This window comes from Rhinolophus hipposideros (genome assembly GCF_964194185.1).
Source record: "Rhinolophus hipposideros genome assembly, chromosome: 25".
Taxonomy (NCBI): domain Eukaryota; kingdom Metazoa; phylum Chordata; class Mammalia; order Chiroptera; family Rhinolophidae; genus Rhinolophus; species Rhinolophus hipposideros.
In genome coordinates this window covers 27,087,428-27,108,215 of record NC_138071.1, presented here as the reverse complement: position 1 = coordinate 27,108,215, position 20,788 = coordinate 27,087,428, and the positions used below count along the sequence as shown (strand labels likewise).

Here is a 20,788-nt window from a genome sequence, read left to right as displayed (position 1 = left end):
CCCAAATCTGACGCGGCAGACCCGGTCCCAAAGGAGGCCAAGCAACCCTGTCATCACGGCTCTCATTACCTGTCCCCCACTTTAGTCTTGCTCCCCACCACCAGCCCCAGCCTGCTTTTTACATTCATCTTTTCATAACGGACATTGATGTTTTCATTTCCTCACAGAAATCAGTGGAAGCAAATGTCTCAAATCTAAATGAAGCTCTAGACCACCCAGGCATTTTCAATACTCAGAACAGTTTAGATTGAGTAACTTATCACAAAATTAGGCTGACAATTTCTGAATATATTTTCCACCTTTTATTTCCGTCTGTATTACCCATTTTAAAAAGAATGATAAGAAAAAACTTCCACCCATTCCAAGTGGACTGCTGTCCAAGCTTTATGAAAACAGTAAAAGTCAAAGCATTTCCTCCAGGCCCTGGACAGAACGTGGCAGTGACCCATCTGCCCTCAGCGACTTCTGGAAGCTTCCAGCGACTTCTGGAAGAGCAGGAAGTGTCTTGAAAACATCCACGCACTTGATTCAGTCAGTGCCTGGCTGCTGCCAGCTGTGTCCTGGCGCTGGGATGGGTTTTCATTTCATATACGAGTATAACGAGGGGAATGCAGGGTGCAATAAGCGTGGTTCCTTAGCCAGTAAGAGGCTAAGGACACACCTTTAGAATAGTCTCCTGTAATACAGATATACCAAAAACCTGGAGAAAATATACCTTAATCTCTTAGGTAGGTATCCTAGCCAGTAGTGAGTTAATATGACAGCACAGCATCTGAAAAGGCTAATTAAAAATAAGTTGCTTCTGTTAGCATCTACGACTTTCTCATTTAACTTTCTCATTTAATAGAAGATTTTATTTTTGTAAAGGATAATTTCGAAGACATATAAATTCTGAATTCCAAGCGTATATTTTACTAAACTAAGAGCAGAAGACATTGGTTTCAGGCTGACGGCGTCTGGCACAACTGTAGCCCATGCCTCCTCTTTGCGCCCCCAAAGCACCTGGAATGGTTGAAGATTCAAAGGACATTCAGGGGCAGGCAGTGAGGGGGAAGCAGGAAGGCAGAGCTGCATCATGGGAAGAAGGGAAAGATCAGCAGTGGGCTCAGGAGGGCAGGCGAGCCAGGCAAGATGAAGAGGAGACAGAAGGGAGATTTCTCTCAGGGCCACCCTATGCTTCAGGCCTGCCCCTTTCTGGGTGGGAAGAAACCAAGCAGGGAGGGCGGTGTGAGGACTGCAGGAGCCGCAGGCAGGCAGCCGGGGAACAGCAGAAGGAATGTCTGGCCAGACATTCCTTCCCCAAATCAGCTGGAGGGAACAGCACCCCGGCCCCCACCCCAAGTCTCCTCTAACCTTATACGTCCCTGTCCCCTGCCCACCCCTCCTACACCCAGGTAGAAAGGACTCCGGAGCAAAATCAGATAAAAAGTAAGAAGAAAAAGAAGGCCTGTAATACACTTTGCATAATGATAGAATTTATAAGGAGAAACTTAGTACTTATTTCTGTTCACTATTTAGTTTTTCTTTGTTGCTGACTTTGTATTTTCTACGTAGGATAAGTACTTCACAATAATAATTTCCTCATCTTCCAGAGTTGAGTCGAGATAATCTTCCTCGTGTTCTGGAATATCACCCAATATTTCATTGACTGCCTCTGTCTCCATATCGTCATCTGTTGAGGCACTCGAGGTACCTGCAATAAGGTCACACAGTAACACGTGAGTGAAGGCAAAAGAAAAGAGGAGCGAACCCACGGCAAGGTGGCCCTGACCCCGTCGGCCTCGGCTACACCTTCCCTGGCCACATGGAGCCACCGGCAGCACGACGTCCATGCCCATGTGTCCCCAGGTCCCTTCCCACCTGTCAGCTTCCAGCTCAGCAGAACATAGCTCTCACTGGTCTTCAGAGCCCGCAGACCTACCTGCAGAATCGGAAGGGGACGTGGATGGGGTTGACGACGAGTCTTCCGCCACGAGCTGCAGATCAGAAGGGAGACTGCCTCCATTGAGAGCCAGGGTCTGCGCTGCCAGCTGCACGTTCCCCCTGAACACTCTGAGGGCAGCGGTGGCAGCTCCCGAGTCGAAGCCCATGTACACCAGCTGGGGGAGAACACAGGGCGGTGGCGGCACTGCTGACGCAGTTCGACTACGCAGGGCTGACACACATGCAGCACGCCTGCAGCCAACACAGCCACACCTTCCAGGACATACGTTTATAAAACCCACAGCACGCATCTACCATGGGCCTTCCTTCCCACGCCCCTCTGGGGCACCAATGTGAGCAGAAGTGACCTGGAAAGGACTGAGAGGGACTCACACCAAATGCGTCAGTGCCCAGTCATCTGAGAATGGTGACAGGCTGGCAGGCTGACAGCAAAGTGCCACATGAACGTGGTTACCCGTATCATTAGTTAAGTGGCCACAATGAGCCAGGCACGCTACTGTGCAGGGGGGCAAACGTGGGCAGTCACCACACTGACATCCTTTTAGGTCACAGGCAAAGACATGGGCTGGCGGAAACGAGCTTATCAACTGGGGTGTGTACACAAGAGGAGAAAAGCCTGCAGAAAGAACTTCCGGTTGCTTTCTCATTTTTCCTACACTCACAGGAAATACCTCCTGCTCTCCTTCCACCCACCACAACTGCCACGTCCTTGGCTGGCCCCTAGGGCGGGCCTATGTCACACCAGGAGCCCCGGGAGCCAAGGACTCAGCCCTGTCCTGCTGCCAACCTTGTCACCCCACCCATCCCACCCGAGGCCGTATGGGTAGAGAGGGGCGCAGATGACTCACTTACTTGGTCAATATTTTCCTGGGAAGGACTTTCTTGATGATGGTTGGTTTCAGGATCGGAATTATTGAGCCACCACCTCTGAGGATTACTGAGAAGAGTCTAAAAACACAGAAATACCCTTCACTCATCACTAACACCTGCTCGCTTACACAGACTAAGTATCTGTCACGTGCTAGGCAGACAAGCTGCAGGCCACAGACACATGGAGAGCACCGCGGTTAATTCTGCAAAGGGGCACCTCACCCAGGCTGGGCCGGGAGGGCTGGTGTTCAAACACGGCTTCCTGCCAAGGTAGGAATGAGGTGGGCCCAGCAAGCTGTCTGTCACTGGGTTCGAGAACAAGAGAGTGCTGACCCTTAGAGCCCAACCAGGAATGAGGGGCCCGCAGAAGCAGGCTCCGTGCCCCGAGGAAGGGTACTGCAGCATAACTGGACAGGTGGAGCAGGTGGTGCCTGGGCAGGTGAGGGGTCCTGGGGACGCCTTACCTTCAGGGCGTCGTCCAGGTTCCCCCTGGCCTGATGGAGGGCGTGCTTGGCTGCGTGAGTGGAGTAGCCCATTGTTTTCAAAAAGTTTATGCTCTCCAGGCGGCGTTTTCTCTTCTCTTGTTCCTCTTTCCTTATTTGGGCCAATTCCTTTAGGAAAACAGCAAAGTTTCATTGAGTTGGGGACTGAGATTTTATAGAAAACCTCAATGTATGCTCTATAGGATTTGTGGAGTTGCCAGCCTAAGTGAAAAACAAAATGAGAGGTGGCCATCTGCCTATCTCAGCCCGTGGTGCTGCTCCCGGGGTGGGCACGCGGGAGTCAGAGGCCTCCATCCAGGACCAGAACAGGCCACTGAGATACAGCGAGCTCATTGCTCAGTCCCAGAGAGGTGCACAGACCCCCTTCTAGGCAGGGGCTGGGAGAGCTTCCCACATGGGTGGGAGGGCTGCTCAGCCTTTGCTGGGTCACCCGGGGTCTTGGTAAAAGGTGGATTCTGAATGGGGGGGGTCCTGAGTGGTGCCAGAGCTGCTACCCCCCACCACACTCGGGGTATATACAGATGTAAGGAATGATGAGGATTGTTTTTCAAACACACATCTCATTTGAAAATACTGGCTTTCCAAATGCTGCTAAAGTCTTACTGACAATCAAGTGGTAATACAGTAACGAGGACAGTATCAGCAATGTCTGCTTTTTATTCGTACTGAACTGGAGAATGTAAAATGAAACACACAGAACTGGCCTTTCCGAGCCTTTGTCTACGGCTGAGGTTTACAGCTAGAAAGGACCTGTAACATAATCTACACCAGCTTCATGTTTTAGAGAGAAGAAAATGGTTCCACTTCTCAGCATCGACTCATTACCTCTCTCTGGACCTCAGCTCCTTGACTGTAAAATTAGCACATTAGACACATAACGTTCCTTCCAACTCCAAAATTCTAAAGTTCTTTTTTTTATTGTACTTATTTCTAATTATTTTAAATGATTATAAATTTTGTGCCTTTTCCTAATGTTGGTTGTTCCTATGATTTGACTCATGTCTAGGCAAGAACAGCATCTCAAACCATAACAAGGGCCCCCTGGGAAAACATGGCCCCTTTTAAAATGGTTTCCAGAAATACCCTCTGTTAAAAGTGAAAACGAGAAAGAGAGAAGACCACTTGGCTAACTGTCCTTAAGAGCTACGTGGCACCACAGCAGGAAATATAGAAAGTGCACTGTCTGAAAATTAATGCAATTAAAACAGACAAGCTCCTCCTGATTTCCCAGTGGGAAGTGACAGTTAGTAATACCTACTGCAGAATTATCTCTTCTGCTCTTTCATATCCGCGAGCTAAGGCACTTTGTAAAGAAATCTGCTATGGCCTCAACTTTCACACCTGCTCAAAGGCACAGGCGGCGACCCAGTGTCGCCGAGACCACGTTAAGGTACCTCTCTGCGGTGGGTAATGTGGGCGGCTGCATGGTCCACGTTCCCGTCACAGGCCCTGAGGCCCAGCCGGGCTTCCTGTTCAGTGAACCCCAACTGCAACAAACTGTTGAATTTTAATGGATCAATACACAGCTCTGTAAAGAGCTGATGCGCCTACAGAAGGGAAAAAATAGAAGAGTCATGTAACCACAGAAACAGTAAAGCTTCCCGCAAAGCTAAGCCTGCAGGGCATTGGACCAATGTGAATTAGGCTATGTCAGGTTTTCGATAACAAGTCAGTGACTGGTTATCAACTAGCACAGGCCGACAGAGAGCACACTGCCCACGACTCACACGTCACGTCACATGAGCAAACAGGCTGAGTAGTGTGAGAGGGCTGGTGTCCACGATTTCCTCCTCCTTTGTAATAAATCCCCTAAATTTCTCACCCTCCCTTGCAGCAGGGGTTAGGCACTGGGTTGAGTCTAGGCCAGTGGCACATAGCAGACCTGAGGGGCACAACTTCTGCTCATCTCTCTAGAGAGGCTTATCCTGGACTCTTGTCCCCTCTGCTGGCCAGAAGGGACACTTCCAGGAGTAACTTTAGATGGCAAACCAGCACTGCCCTGGAGTACTCACCCCCAGTCGGCTAGATGAGAGACAGGGGGACTTCTAGCCAACTAAAATCTCACCTTGTTGAGGTTCCCTTATTATGGCCTCTCCCCTAACAAATACAAATGTGTTTATGGTGTATGTGAGGGAGGGGGGTGGGAAATAGACGTGTGTTCCTTGCAAGTCCCACACTACTGAGTTTACGAAATACTTAACTTCTGGGGATTAAAAAAAAAAAAAAGTGAAAATGGTTACAACTCTGAGTGTTCACTTTCTTACCTTATTGAGATATTCACAAGCCTCTTCACCATTTCCGCTGTGATAATTTCGGATACCTTGAAGCAAGTAAAGTCTTAAAAACAGTACCTTCTCTTTCCCACAATTTCCCTAAAATTATTGGGGGGAAAAAGGATAAAACTGTTATTTCTAATTACAGGTAAACAATACTCACATTTGTAATTCCCTTTGTCTCCATAGGGGCAGAAGGTCATTACTAAAACGTTTATATCTTTCCTACCGCTGATGTAAAAGTAAAGCCCCCAGAGGACAAGGACATCCCCTGTCCCATAGGAAGAAATGGTGTCAGAACACCGGTCACCAGACACCCAGGGCAGTGGCCCTTCTGGTACATAGGGAAGTATGCACACCCCAAAACCAGGAATATCTTACGCTCCCCTGTCATTCCCAAGCAGAATTCTGATGACATGTGGAAATCATCCAAGAAGAATTCTTATTCAAATCACAGCACTTGAGCTCACTCAAGGGAACAGTTACTCTTCAAAGTGTTTATTTTCTGCATTTACACTTTTCATTAGACTCTGAACAGTCACCTGCCCTCTCACGCAGGGTGATCAGTGGGATTCCCTGAGCAGGTAACTGTGTTCTCCAGGGCTGAACGCTGCATAGACCAAAGCTGTAGCCAGATTTGTGAAACTTAACAATCCTGTTAAAAATACAGCTTACAAAGAGCACACTGCATACAACTCAAATCACTCTTTCGCAACAGTCTAAATAACAAGAAAAAACTCAAATTTTAGAAGGGGGCTCACTCATACCTAAAACAAATTACAGTAACATACTTTTATGTGGACCAGCCTCTGATGATTTTCTCCATAGCATTTTTTAAAGCATTTCTGTGCCGAGTTTAATTTTTTTTCTGCATCGTCAAGGCATTCCAGTTGTCCCAAGTGGAAGTAACACCACACTGTGTCCAGCTGGAGTACTGCATAGTTATCCACTGTATCCAGTAGCTCTGTGCCACACTCACTAGGAACGAGAAATGAAACAACATCGCTGAACAACGGCCAAAAAACTTATTTGTGAATTACTGGAACTCTTCTCTAGTTTTTGGTGTATTTCCAAAGACTGAGTGCTCTAAAACAGAGATCCTAATGTTTATGAAGGGAGCTATATTTATCATCTGAATCCTTCCAATGTGAAGAAGAGAAGTTAGGACTCAAGAATAGAAGCTTCACACACACACACCAGCGCCACCACCACCACCACCAACCCCCGCTATGCTGGGAACAAGTTTGGCCTCCCTGGGTTCCTAGCTCCATCTCCTCAACTGAGGGAGACCATGCAGGGTTTCTCCTTCCTGCAATTAGCTGGAAGTGAGCTGAAACCATCACATGCTTCCCTTGTTTGTTTCCCCACCTCAGGGATCACTGTGCAGCATTACCAGAAAACTAGTGTTTTCATACATTTTGCCCAGTTTTTTAGGAGTTTCAGGTGGGAGGGTAAATCTAGCCCATTATTTCATCTTGGCCAACAGCAGCACTCCCATTTCTCATTTTATTTTATTTTAACTAGTTTCAGGTGTACAAAACAATAGACATTTACATCCCTCACAAAGTGATAACCTCCTACCCCAATTTACTACCCCTCTGACATCGCATACAGCCGTTACATTTCCACTGTTTCTATTCCTTATGCTGTACTCCACATCCTGTGACTATATATACATATATATATATATATATATATATATATATATATATATATATATATATATATATGAGTTATAGTTGACATTCATTATTACTCAGCTTCAGGTGTACAACGCAGTGGCCAGGCATCTACACCATCCATGAAGTTGTCTCCCTAATAGGACGTGCCCATCTGACACGCTACAAAATCTTTACAACATTATTGACTGCATTCCCCAAATCGTTTTTCATATTCCCGTGGCCATACTGTAGTTACCAATTTGTGCTTTCTAATCCTCTCCCCTTTTCCCTCATCCCCAACCACCTCCCATCTAGCAACCCTCAGTTTTTTCTCTTTATCTCTGAGACTGTTTCTGATTAGTTTGCTCATTTATTCTATTCTTTAGATTCCACATATAAGTGAGAGCATATGGTATTTGCCTTTCTCCGTCTGACTTATTTCACTTAGAATAATGTTCTCTAGGTCCATCCATATCGTTGCATATGGTAAAATTTCATTCTTTTTTTATGGCCGAGTTATACTCCATTGTATAAATGTACCACAGCTTTTTAATCCAGTCGTCTACCGATGGGCATTTCAGTTCTTTCCATGTCTTGGCTATTGTGAATAGTGCTGCAATAAACATAGGCATGCAGATATATTTTCGAATTAGTGTTTTGGATTTCTCTGGATAGATACCAAAGAGTGGAATTGCTGGGTCATAAGGTAGTTCCATTTCCAGTTTTTTGAGGTACCTCCATACTGATTTCCATAGTGGTTGCACCAATCTGCAATCCCTCCAACAGTGCACAAGCATTCCCTTTTCTCCACATCCACGCCAGCACTTGTTTGTTGATTTATTGATGAGAGCCATTCTGACCGGGGTGAGATGGTATCTCATTGTGGTGTTTATTTGTATTTCTCTAATGATTAGTGAGGTTGAGCATTTTTTCATATTACTGTTGGTCATCTGTATGTCTTCTTTACAAAAATGTCTCTTCATGTCCTCTGCCCAGTTTTTAATTGGGTTGTTTTTTGGTGTTGAGTTGAATGAGTTTTTAATAAATTTTGGATATTAACCTCTTATCAGATATATCATTGACAAATATCTTCTCCCATTCAGTACGATCCCTTTTTGTTTTATTGATGGTTTCCTTTGCTGTGAAAAAACTTTTTTGTTTGATGTAATCCCATATATTTTTTTTCTTACTTCCCTTGTCCGATATATCAGTAAAAATATTACTAAGGGTATTGTCTGCATATTTACTTCCTATATTTTCTTCTAAGAGTTTTATGGTTTCAGATCTTACATTTAAGTCTTTAATCCATTTTGAATTTATTGTATGTGGTATAAGGAGGTGGTCCGGCTTCATTTTTCTGCATATGTCTGTCCAGATTTCCCAGCACCATTTACTGAATAGTCTGTATTTACCCCCTATGTAAATTCTCACTTCCACTGTCATAGATTAAGTGACCATATACGTATGGATTTATTTCTGGGCTTTCTATTCTGTTCCATTGATCTGTGTGACTGTTTTTATGCCAGTACCATACTGTTTTATTATAGCCTGTAGTATGATTTGATGTCAGGTATCATGATACCTCCCACTTTATTTCTCAAGATTGCCGTGGATATTGAGGGTCTTTTATGGTTCATATAAACTTTGGGATTTTATGTTCTATTTCTGTGAAAAATGTCATTGGTAGTTTGATAGGAATTGCTTTTTTTTTTTTTTTTTTTTTTTGGTAAAATTCACCTGTAAAGCCATCTGGTCCAGGGCTTTTGTTTCTTGGGAGCTTGCTCATTACAGATTCAATTCCTGGTGGTAGTCAAGTCTATTCCGATTTTCTGTTTCTTCTTGAGTTAGCCTTGGAAGGTTGTGTGCTTCTAGAAAATTATCCATTTCTTCCAGATTGTCTAATTTGTTGGTGTATAGTTGCTTGTAGTATTTTCTCAAAATTTTTTGTATTTCTATGGTGTCTATTGTCACTTCTCTTTCATTTTTGATTTTTTTCCATCTCTCTTTTTTTTGATGAGTCTGGCTAAAGGGTTGTCAATTTTGTTTATCTTTTCAAGAAACCAGCTCTTCATTTCATTGGTGTTTTGTATTGTTGTGGGGTTTTTTTTGTCTCTATTTCAATATTTCCGCTTTGATCGTTACTATTTCCTTCCTTGTATTCCCTTTGGGCTTATTTTGCCATTCTTTTTTCAGTTTCCTTAGGTGTAAGGATAGACTTAATTTGAGATTTTTCTTGTTTCTTTAGGTAGGCCTGCATTGTTCTGAATTTCCCTCTTAGGACTGCTTTCGCTGCATCCAATAGATTTTGGGTCATTGTGTTTTTATTTTTGTTTCTCTCGAGGTACTTTTGATTTCTTCTTTGATCTCATTGTTGACCCATTCATTCTTTAGTAACATGTTATTCAGCCTCCATGTATTTGTGTTTTCCAGTTTTTTTATTGTAATTGATTTCTAATTTCATAGTACTGTGGTCAAAGAAGACATTTGATATGATTTCAATTTTCTTAAACTTATTGAAACTTGTTTTGTGGCCTAACATGTGGTCTACCTTGGAAAACATTCCATGTGCACTAGAGAAGAATGTATATTCTGCAGCTTTGGGGTGTATACATTTTTTTGGCACCGTGTGTGTATGTGTACGTTTGTATGTATACATGTATATTTATATATGTTATAGTGAATTCCCATATAATCATAATCCAGCTTTACTTAGCAAGACATGTTTGATCTTGATTCGCTTGTATGTGTCTATCTCAATCTTTTTACCCTGGCCAAATGCTTGAAATTACTTTCAGGTCTCAGAGAACCTCTGAATAAAAATAACTGTATTTTCAGTTCATAGTATGTTAACAAGTTCAGTAAGTAGTAGATATAATAATCCAATAATAATTGTCAGTGCCTTTTTAAGCAATGAATAACTTTTTCTCTGAAGATCTGTTTATTTGGGCCAACTATTAGCATAATTTTTGTGAGTTCCCCCTCTTCATAAAGGAGATGAATTCTAATGAATGTCCATCACGTAGCTAGAAGAAACTTCAGTTCTGTTTCCTTTCCCATTTGGTGTTTTTCCTATCTTCCCCACGTAGGCTAAAAATTCTATCAAAACTTACTATTATGTATATTGGGTATGCAATATGGTATGTAACACAACCAAGAGTAGTTTCTTTCCGTATTTAAAATGAGAAATGGTCATCTGAGGGGTCAACCCTCACACAACATCAAATGTGTTAAAATCCAGGAGTTCATGTATTGATACTTAAAAAAAAAAAAAGGAAAGGAACCTCACTGGTGATGTTATCTTTGGGGGAATGCTAGGGAAATAACTCATTTATTCTGAAAATAAGGAGAAAGAACCGAGCATTTTATTCCGTCTTTCACTACAAATTATACCTTAGCATAACCAAATAGCTAATGAGGAAAAATATTTCTTTTCAGAAGAATTCTGTCAACAAATGCAAAAGGGATAACGAGGTATCACACCATTTTTGCAGCCCCAATAAAACAATGGATTTGGGGAATGATCTTCAACATTGACACCAAAACCATGAGGTGAAAAGCTGAGGGGTGGGGGTGGGGAGCCCTGAATAATGGATAGTTCAGGCTGACAACAACACCTCACAAAAACAAACGTGATATCCCACATGCTTGTAGTAAAAAAGTATATATGTTTACAGGAAAGAGATCAATTAGAAACACGAAGGGAAGAAATAATTTACAAATTGGTCTACATCTAACTACTCTTTCACAACTGTCTTGGGTGAAAACCTGAAGTCTGAGGTATATGGAGGTTAGAAGGGTGCTGTGTATAATTTAGGGCCATCTGCCTTAAAATGTGTTCACCGAGTACAAAAGTGCCTACCAGAAATATTTGTCAGCATCCAACAGACATGGCAAGGCTAGTTCATATTTTTTTCTTTTCAGGAAAGCTCTGCCCTTCTCATGATATCCCATAGCTAACATGAGGGCCTAAGGGGGAAAAAAAAAGTTTTTTAATCACTTTGAACTATAATGAAACAAACTGTATTAAAAGCATACTAAGCCTAAAGAAATCAAAGTTAAAAAAAAAGATCACAACTAAATTTAAAAGCCAAAATTAAGAAAAATATAGTTAAAGCTTTCTTTCATTTAAACATTGAAAGCAAGCTCTCAATTAATGTGGCTGATTGGTCATAACCAGTACCTGTCCGTTTGTTTCCATCAGTTTATTTTAGCATGCTCTGACCTAGATCTATTTCTAGTATTCTCTAAGACGAAACATAAAAAAGCAGCAGTAATCCCTATGTTCTTTTTAAAAGCATTCATTTTACTTTCCATTCTTAATCAAGTTTCTTCTGAAGTATCTGTCAACCCTCATATTCCCCAATTTTTAAAAGTTATCCAAAATTTTTTAAGTTCATTAATATTTTTAGATTTGAATTTTTGTATAATTCAATCATGTAAAGGTTTTCCAAAAAGATCTGGATGACACCATTTAATATAAGAGACCAGTGGGCAAGTAATTCCAACATTAAAACATAAATAATATCAATCCACTTTGTCATATCAATTACAAAGTTACCTTATTCACTTTAATCCTTAATTTTAACAGAATAACATATATAGTGAAACCTACTCAAAATTGTCCTTTAAAAACAGAAAAATTAAAATTAACTTGATCCCGAGTCATGAGAGCTTTTCATTTGAAGAAGCTATTGGACTCCAGCTCAGAGACTGATCTCAGGGTCTAAGCTGCAGAGTGCAGATTTTCCAAGGTAAAATCGCCTCCCACCTGTTCCAAATTCTAGAACAGGAAAAGGGGGAATGGGGAGACAGGGGAGAAGAGCAAATCACCTGTCATACTTTCTCCAGCCCCCCACTATGATTCACCTCTTGGGGGACATGGCCCACACCAAAAAGCCACTGCCATAGGAAGCCACTCATGCTGAAGGCAGTGTCACACCACCCAGGAATATTCCATGTCGCTGCTATAGGAGAGTGAGGTCATGCCGTTTTGTACTACTGCCTTGAAATCACAGGGTGAGCCTGTACACTGTATGGTTACATTCTCTGTGTTAGAAGCTGCAGACAGAAAACTGTTTCTAACCCTTTGCAACATTCCAAGATAAAATAGCTAGAAAACTACCTCTCTTCTGACAGCAAATCAAAGAACAAGCCATCAATTTCTTAGTACTTACTTTTTTTTCTGACGGAGGAATTTTGATTGATCTGCCTGTCTGGTTAGCTATGTCTAAGTATGGTGTCGTTTCTGGGTCTACCACCATCTCAGCTGCAAGAAGACCAAAAGAAACTCCATTAATTCAATGTGAAAAAGCAGTGACAGTGACATTTCACATGTTAGACGATTGGGAGGAAAAGCCAATGAAAAATGTGATATCCCCACCGTCGGGTAATATCCCCACCGGGGTGATACCCCACCACGGGGTGATTCGCTGCCACCTTGAAGTACTTGAGGGAGGTGAAACGCCAAAAGCTCCGTGTACCTCTCTCTGCCAGTATCTCGAGTCCCCTCTTAGTCCTCTCAATTGTTTGTTCTTCTAGTCTGGCTTCGTTTTGCTCTTCTTCTTCAACCTGGAAGTTCCTTCTTGCATCTTCTTCAGACTGTTTTAGTTCTAGCACCATAGCTTTCACATTGTGTGTCACTCCTTGTTCCTCAAGTGACTTCCCTGTAAAAATCAGAAATGTGTGCTGTAAAGAGAGCCATTAAACGTACTGGGAAGAGGCCATTCTCGATGTTAAACGGAATTCTTAAACCTGCATTAGTACTTGCAAATCACCATGCCACAAGAATACGCTTACACCTGCTCATGCGACTGTTACTGTGAAGCCGTGGATAACATCAGCCAGAGGAAACGGAGCTGACTAAATCCACCCTTTCCAATTGTCTTTATTCTCATCCTAAAGTCAAATCAAAGCAATAAATATTTGAGAATCTAGGACAGGGAGAGGACTGTGCTAGGTAAGGTAAAAGGAAAACGAGGAAGCGTAATACGTGAGTTTTCCTCCGCTCTAGTTGGAGAAATAATAAACCCAATTCACAGGCCTGGGCGAGCAGCCCCAGGGCACGGCGCACTGGGAGAGCTCATGGGCTGCAGCGGGTAAGAGCCAAGACCTTGACTTCTACCCCTATGTACCTAGGGGCCCCCGAGGAAACTACTTATCGTCTAGGACTCAGTTTCCTCATACATAAAATGGAAATAAAGATAAGGGCAGAAATCGATGAAACAACGAAAGGGAATATTAACAAAATCAAAAGCTGGCTCCATGAAAAAAATCAATCAAACATACAAACACAACAGAAATTAAGTCAAAGATGCAAACAAATCAGCACCAAAATGAAAAAGGGTATATACAGATGCAAACAGATTTTAAACTAACAAAATAGTATGAACTATACATATATACGTTTGAACACATTTCAAGAAAACGCTTTTTTATTTTATTTTTGAGAAACTTGACAACCATTCTAACATTTACATAGAAAAATAAAGACCCACTGATGGCCAAGTCACCTTAATAGATGTGAGCCAAGGGGGAGAACTCATCTTACTCGATTTTAAAACTACACCAAAACGACAGTAAGAAAAAACTATCGGTGAAGATGGTCAAAAGGCACAAACTTCCAGTTGTAAGACAAATACGTCCTGCCTGGGGACATGACGTACCGTACAGTGACTCTCATTAACAATACTACAACGTATACTAGGAAGTTGCTAAGAAAATAAATCACAAGACAAAAAAATTTTTGTAACTATGTTAACTAGTCTTATTGTGACGGTGATTTCACAATATATGTAAATATCAAATCATGATGTTGTACGCCTGAAACTAATATAATATGTCAATTATATCTCAATTAAAAAACAACTCTATGGTTCTGGCCCAGGAATAAACCTACACGTAAATGGAAAGAATATATAAATCATAAAGGGGACACGAGATATCAGCATGGAAAGAATAAGTTTAGTAGGGGTATCGGAAGAACGATCGAGCTGGATCCTTCGCCTTATATATAAAGGGGGACTCGGGACAGATTAAAGACCTCATACAGAGAGAGGAAGCTAATACCAGAAAACACAGAAGACTCCCTGTGGCCCTCAAGTTAGGAAAAGAACTTCTTAAAACACACACAGTAAGGTGAAAAACTGATGGATCTGATAACGAGATGAAGGATTTCTGCCCAATGAAGGCTACCACAAACAGGATTAACTGAGATGAAAGGACAGACAGTGAAAGGATACCTATGACATCTAAAATAGACCAGGAGAAATGGCTAACAGGGAATCTGGAAAGGAAGATGGGCTAGGCTGTGAAGGCAGCATTACATGAAGCTAGGATCTGAACTTGATTCTCTCGGCCACACGAAGCCACTGGGCAGCGATCAGACGACAATGCCTGAATGCTGCCAGAGGCAACTGGTCTCCCACGTCCACTCCGCCTCCTTCAAACCCATGCCCGACTGCAGCCAAAGTGACCTTTCAACACAGACCTACCGTGCGTCCCTCCCTGGTATCACTGGCTTCCCAGTTCTCTTAGGAAACACTCTAACACTGAACACGACTCAGAGGCCAGTGTTTCCAGCAGCAGCACTACTGACATCGTGGGCTGCTTGAGTCTTTGTTGAGGCAGCTGCTCCGTGCCTTATAGGATGTCCAGAAGCATCCCGGGGCTTTCCACCAACTAAGGGACAACAACACAACCTCCTCTCCCCCTGCCACCAGGTCATGACAGCCAATAATGTCTTTAGACATTGCCAAGTATCCCGTAGGTGGTGATTTTGCTACTGCTATCCCCTTTCCCGTGTGACCTCTGCCTTAAACAGAGCTGCCCTCCCTCACCATCCACACTCGGCCACCCTGGACCTTTCTCAGTTCTTTAAATTTCCATCACGGGCTCCACCATGAGGCTAGGCTCTCTCAGTCTGGAATACTCCCCACCACAGCCTTCCCATCCTCACTCAGCTTTAGCTCGTCTCCCTCAGGGAGAATGTTCTGGAACCCCAATCTTCCTCTCAGCACACCTACACTTACATTCTGTAACCTTTTGTCAGACTGATAGCGTCTTTCTTCCCTACTAGCACAGAACAGACAGATATTAGAAAAGTTTTTCTGCTTTACGTTTTTTAGTAAACTTTAAAATAATTGTTTTTGGATTATACATGCAATAAAATCACTAGAAATTTGTGAATAGAGAAAGAGTGAGAAAAAAAGTCGCAAAGTCATTATTTCTTGATTTTAAAATGCTGCATAGTTTGCCATAACATACCTAGTTGAAGTTGTTTCTTATTTATGACAATTTTGATATAATTTTCTTGAAATCCAAAGGTTTCAGCTATTCTGTAAAATAAACCAGTGAAAACTGTAGGTAATCAAATTTGTTATTTTCCATTAAGATTTTAATCATGGTAGCTATTTCATACGTTTTACTCAGAAACACCCACTATTTCAATTTACTGACTTACATACGTCACTTCACAATAAAGCCAGCTTACAAGATGGTTACTTGAACCTGCGCAAGAGATAATGTTCCTTTTCAAACTGTTTTACTACTTATTTCCTCATCCAGTGGAGACTAGGCGTATCCGTTTGAACAGGTGAACCCTAGCTGCCTGTCAGGAGAAAGTCCATTCTCTATCTTCCACGGTCTCCTTGGAGGAAGCCATAGTAGGTGGCTGAGCCACACAATCTCCTGCTCATGCGTGTTGAATGAATGATGCCTCCTGAATCCACCCCTAACAGCCCCGATGTAGAGCAAAGAAGAAAGTGAGAAAAATCAGCTTCAGAAACCCGGGCTTGGCTAGCCCTGGAGGTGCTGAAAACACTTGTCATTCAAAAACATACCAGTGATGGAATAACCAACCAGGACTCAAAAGTTAGAATTTCACTAGTATGCGACAGGCAGGTATTTTCTCTTTTTGCAGATCGGCCAACTGCCGGAAATCGGCTAAAACACTTGGCTGAGCATCCCAGCAAGCTGTTAGTGCACTGAGGAAGCAAGTTCAAAGCTAATGATATGGTGAACACCGGGCTGTCTCCTATTTCTATCACTCATTCATTAATTCAAACATGTGTCAAGTACCTGTTAGGTGGTGGACTCTGAGTTCCCACCAAAAATTCTAAATCCCTAGTACTGGTTGCAAAATCATACTTTGTGACAATGACTCAAGTTGTGCCAGGACAGGAAGAAGTGTGGTGCCGGTCTCGAGTTCTCACTTGCCCTTAACTACCAGTGTGAGCCTGAGTAAGTCCTGCAGCCTCAAAGCCTCAATTTTCCCTTCCCTAAAGTGAGGAGAGTAACACCTCCCTCTGTCTCCTTGAGGCTGGCCACAGGATCCAACAAGCCGATGGAACAGGGCCAGGGGCACTGGGCACACAGGTACTTACTTAGCCCTCAGTTCTTTGCCAGTAACGTGCAATCGGGTCTCCAACAGGGTTTTCCTATCCTATTCCAAAATAAGACAAAGAAAGTCACTTCAGACTGTAGCTTTAAAAAAATAATCTTAATTTATTCAATCACATCACTAAGTTAACTAAGCATCAGAACCTATGTAAATTTGAGAAAATTACTCACTTTTCTTCGCTGTGGAGGTAGAAATACCTCAATCGTGGCAATTCCTGTCGTCTTAAAATTTTCATTTCCTGTGCCACGCTCGATTGCTTTGCAACGTATTTCTTCTATTATCTTTTCTACTTCATTTTCACAACATTCTAGCTTGTCCGAGTACTTCTTAGCGAGGTCCTATGAAGAAATATCAGCAAACACTGATCAATGTAGTGCCAACTCAAAAAAAGCTGGGGCTGGCAAAATACAGAACAGTCCACGCAGGACTCTAAGACAAAAACTGATGACTGGTGGTCGCCCCTATTACAGTGAAATCCAGACTGATTTGACATCTTAATAGGTATAGAGGTTAGAGAGGATCCAGGGAAAAACAAAAACAAAAAAAGGATAAGAAAACAGACCCAACAGAAAAAGTGAAAATAACTGGGATTATTCTAGGGGGGGAAAGAAAGGTGGGCTATCGCTTATGTGACTGCAATATATAAAAAATTACTTTAAGGAATAGCAAACTGAACAACTCCACTGGAGGGGAAAAAAACCCGAAAATATTTCTACAGGTTTGGACATTCTTATGTCGACACCAAGAAGACATAACACTAACTATTTATGTCTTAAAAGAAAAATACCTTCAATGCCACATTAACGTCTTTATTTTCATCTGTATATGGAGGTTTCCAAAGTTGAATTCTGTCTTCCCTTAAAAACCGGGTCAGTTTTGCTTGGAGATATTTCTTTTGCTCCATTCTTGAAAGCAAAACAACACAACATGATAACCCACACCACATTTTCAAAGTGTCTTACAACTACCTAATACGTTGATGTGTTTTGTAGAATAAGCAGAGGTCCCCTACACTCTTCCCACTCCAATTTAATCTCAATCACTTTTAGATTAGGTTTTAACTAGCTCTAGATGTCTCTAAAATATATACCGGGGGTGCCAAAAAAATGTATACAAGTGGACACTTTGGTCAACGTTGCTCAAGCAGTAGTTCGCCATCATCAGAAGTGTCTGGACGCTGATGGTAACCACTTTGAGCACCTCTTATAATTGCAGAAGTCAAACGTGACTTGTATTCATTTTTCGTTATCGGTATATATTGAGTATTAGAAGTTTCACAGTGTTTTCCTTTCTTAAAATGTGTATACATTTTTTGGCACCCTCTGTGTATAGCATACATACTGAAATATATATTATATATTCAATTATATATTGTATATTACATTACAATATGTATTTCAAAGTTGCTAATATGTAGCAAGGTTATCACACTTTTCTATTTCTTAATCTATTATTCTAAGAGAAAAGATAAAATAAAAGAAAGATGAATTCCTAAAGTAGTAAACTTTTATAAGAAACAACACAGAGCTGATAAAGTCTCTCGTCTCTTGGCTCGTTTAACATGAAACAAAAGACTAACTATCCTGGTAGTTGAGCCGTGAACTGTCAACAACAAATATTCCCTGCATCTGAATGTTTTTAGTTAATTAGTATTGACAATGCTAGAAAAGTATTGCGTAATATTTATGGTAACAGCACAGCAGTGGGTCTACATACATAACAGATTGGCTGGCTCATCATTTTACAGCTGATAAAACCCAGGCCCCAGGTTTGTAAACTGACTCCGACCAGGTCACAACATTAGGCAGCACCACACCAGCACTGGGACTGCTGCCTATCACATCAGACTCTGCATTCTGTCACAAAAGCCCTTGCTGCTCCTCTGTCCTGTGTGTATGTAACTGCTCTCACCCAAAGAAACACCTGCCAGCATCAGAGCTGGCGGTGCAGCCCTCAGCAGCAGAGCAATTCAAAGGGGTGGGCGAGGCTGCCTGGGGGATGAAACAGCTGAAAGGGGTAGTGCAGCCTCATCAAACAAGCGGTCAGAAAAGTAAAACGTTACTAAATCCTGAAGGATGAAGACAAATTCTAGAGAGTGAAAAATATATGAGTTAAGGTAACCTAGATGAGTAACTTTCTTTTTTCTCTTCAGGGCCTCTACTCCACACTCCCCCAAACCCAATCAGCTGATTTTTTAATCAAGTTTGAAAACTTAAGTGTATTCCATAAATATTTTAAAAGACAGTTCTAATCTATTTTATATAAGTTTGAGAGAGAAAGGATAATCAGGACAGGGAGGAGGAAAGGAAGAAATAAATACATTCAAGGAGGGGGTTGTGTGCAAACAGGCAACCTACAAAAGAACCCTAGACTTTCAGCACTAACGAACTGCCTCTCACACAGAAAAATGCATTAGTCCTGATGGGTATTAGCTTCTCAAACACACCTCTCTTACACGACCACCACTCAAAGTTAATTCCCTACTCATAAATCTTCAGAAATTCTGAATAAAATATCATGGGGGTGGGGGGGGCATTTCACCGGCTGCTTACTGGAGCAAAGCTTTGGAAGGCTGAATGCACAGCCCTCTGCCATCCCCTCCAAGAAACTACCCACAGAAGGCCCAAGAGGTTTCATACACTTTTTGGTGTGTCCCTCACTCCACCCGCGGGCCAATATTAATAACCAGCAAGGAGGCTCTAATGGGCTGCACCGCTTAATGTTTAACCAAAGATGAAACCACTGTCGTGAAACTTACAAAACTCCAGTTGGAGATGACACAATAATTGAACCTACAGATTTTTTTTTTTGAACGTACAGATTTTTAAATCAAATCAAAAGGGAAAAAAGGTGTGAAAGATCCGTTTTCGGTTTTAACTGGAGAAATGAAAGTTTCGCGCGTGCCATACAATCAATGTTCCGCATACAGGCCCCCAAAAAGCAGAAATCCACTAACTACTGCTCCCGACTGAAAGTGAAACGTGATAACCCATAAACCGCGCCTTGAAATTTTTCACTTTCACTTTTGTCATAAATTGATCTGCGCAGCCTTTACCCAGAGCACCTCAAACATATATATTCAAAATACATTAATTTTTTTTTTCTCAGGCGGAGTAAGAGAGTCTTGGATTAACAAATAAGAGTAAGGGAAGGTGAGAAATACAGAATCAGATCGTCGAGGTTGGAGAAAATCAACCGTGTTCTCTCATTAAACAGCAAAGAAAATCAGGCTTTGATTGCAAATAAATCCCAAAGGGAACATGTGGAGTCACCGCGTTGTCATTCAAGCTTCTGTTTGGCTAATTAATTTTAATGGATACTTACATTTCTGTCTCCCCCGCGAAAACAGCGTTTTTTTAAATACCCCCCCACCCCCGCCCAGCCCCGCGCAAACCTAGGGCCCCGCGAACCGCGGGCGCGTCCCGAAGCCCCAGCCTGCAGCCCCCGGTCCCTGTCCCTGTCCCTGTCCCGGTTCCGGTCCCTGTCCCGGTCCCTGTCCCTGTCCCGGTCCCGGTCCCTGTCCCTGTCCCGGTCCCGGTCCCGTCCCGGCCGGGCCTCCCCCCAGGGCGCCCGCCGCCCGCCGCTGCGGCAGCACCTGATTCGGGCGGGGGAGGCGTCGCGATCGCGGCAGGGAGGGGGTCGCCAAGCCGCGCCGCTGAGACCCCGAGTCCAGGACGGGACGCTTGGCCGCTGTCGCCTCTCCTCGCCACCACAGTGCCCGCCGCCACCCGCCGAGTGCCCGGATGCGACAGTGGCCGCCGTTTGTTTTCATTCCGGGTGAGGCTGGCCCCGCCCCGCCCCCGCGCGACCGCGAAGGTTTGTGGGCGGGGCCAATACAGGGGCGGTCTGTGGGCGGGGCTAAAACGGAGCGGGGGGGTTGTGGGCGGGGCGAGGGTGGGCGGGGCCAGGGCGAGGACCTGGCTGGGTGGCGGGAGGTGGAGACCGTGGGAGCCGGGGCTGTGTCGCCGCGGAACCGCTGGCCAGGCCCAGTTTGCCCGCCTTCAGAGGAAATTGAGCCTGGCGTCGTTTCTCCAAAAGCCTTGAAGGAGGCCAGAGCACGTTGCAGGAAGACCCAGAGGCTGGGTCTGGACCTCCTGCAGCAGGGTCCCGCCCCCTCACCCGCCCCTCGGTCTACGCCGA

General features: G+C 43.2%; 1 protein-coding gene across 1 annotated transcript; it reads right to left on the bottom strand.

Moving 5' to 3' along the window:
• Window positions 1-293: 293 nt before the first annotated feature.
• On the bottom strand, window positions 294-20,433 carry NUB1 (negative regulator of ubiquitin like proteins 1). Its single transcript, XM_081038227.1, is given in 16 exon segments — window positions 294-1,515; window positions 1,518-1,693; window positions 1,922-2,099; window positions 2,797-2,892; window positions 3,279-3,425; window positions 4,712-4,864; window positions 5,582-5,689; window positions 6,382-6,568; window positions 11,111-11,217; window positions 12,426-12,517; window positions 12,732-12,914; window positions 15,514-15,584; window positions 16,632-16,690; window positions 16,819-16,986; window positions 17,436-17,553; window positions 20,244-20,433. Coding segments are annotated over 15 exon segments (1,860 nt in total). The 5' UTR covers window position 17,553; window positions 20,244-20,433; the 3' UTR covers window positions 294-1,497.
• Window positions 20,434-20,788: the final 355 nt, after the last annotated feature.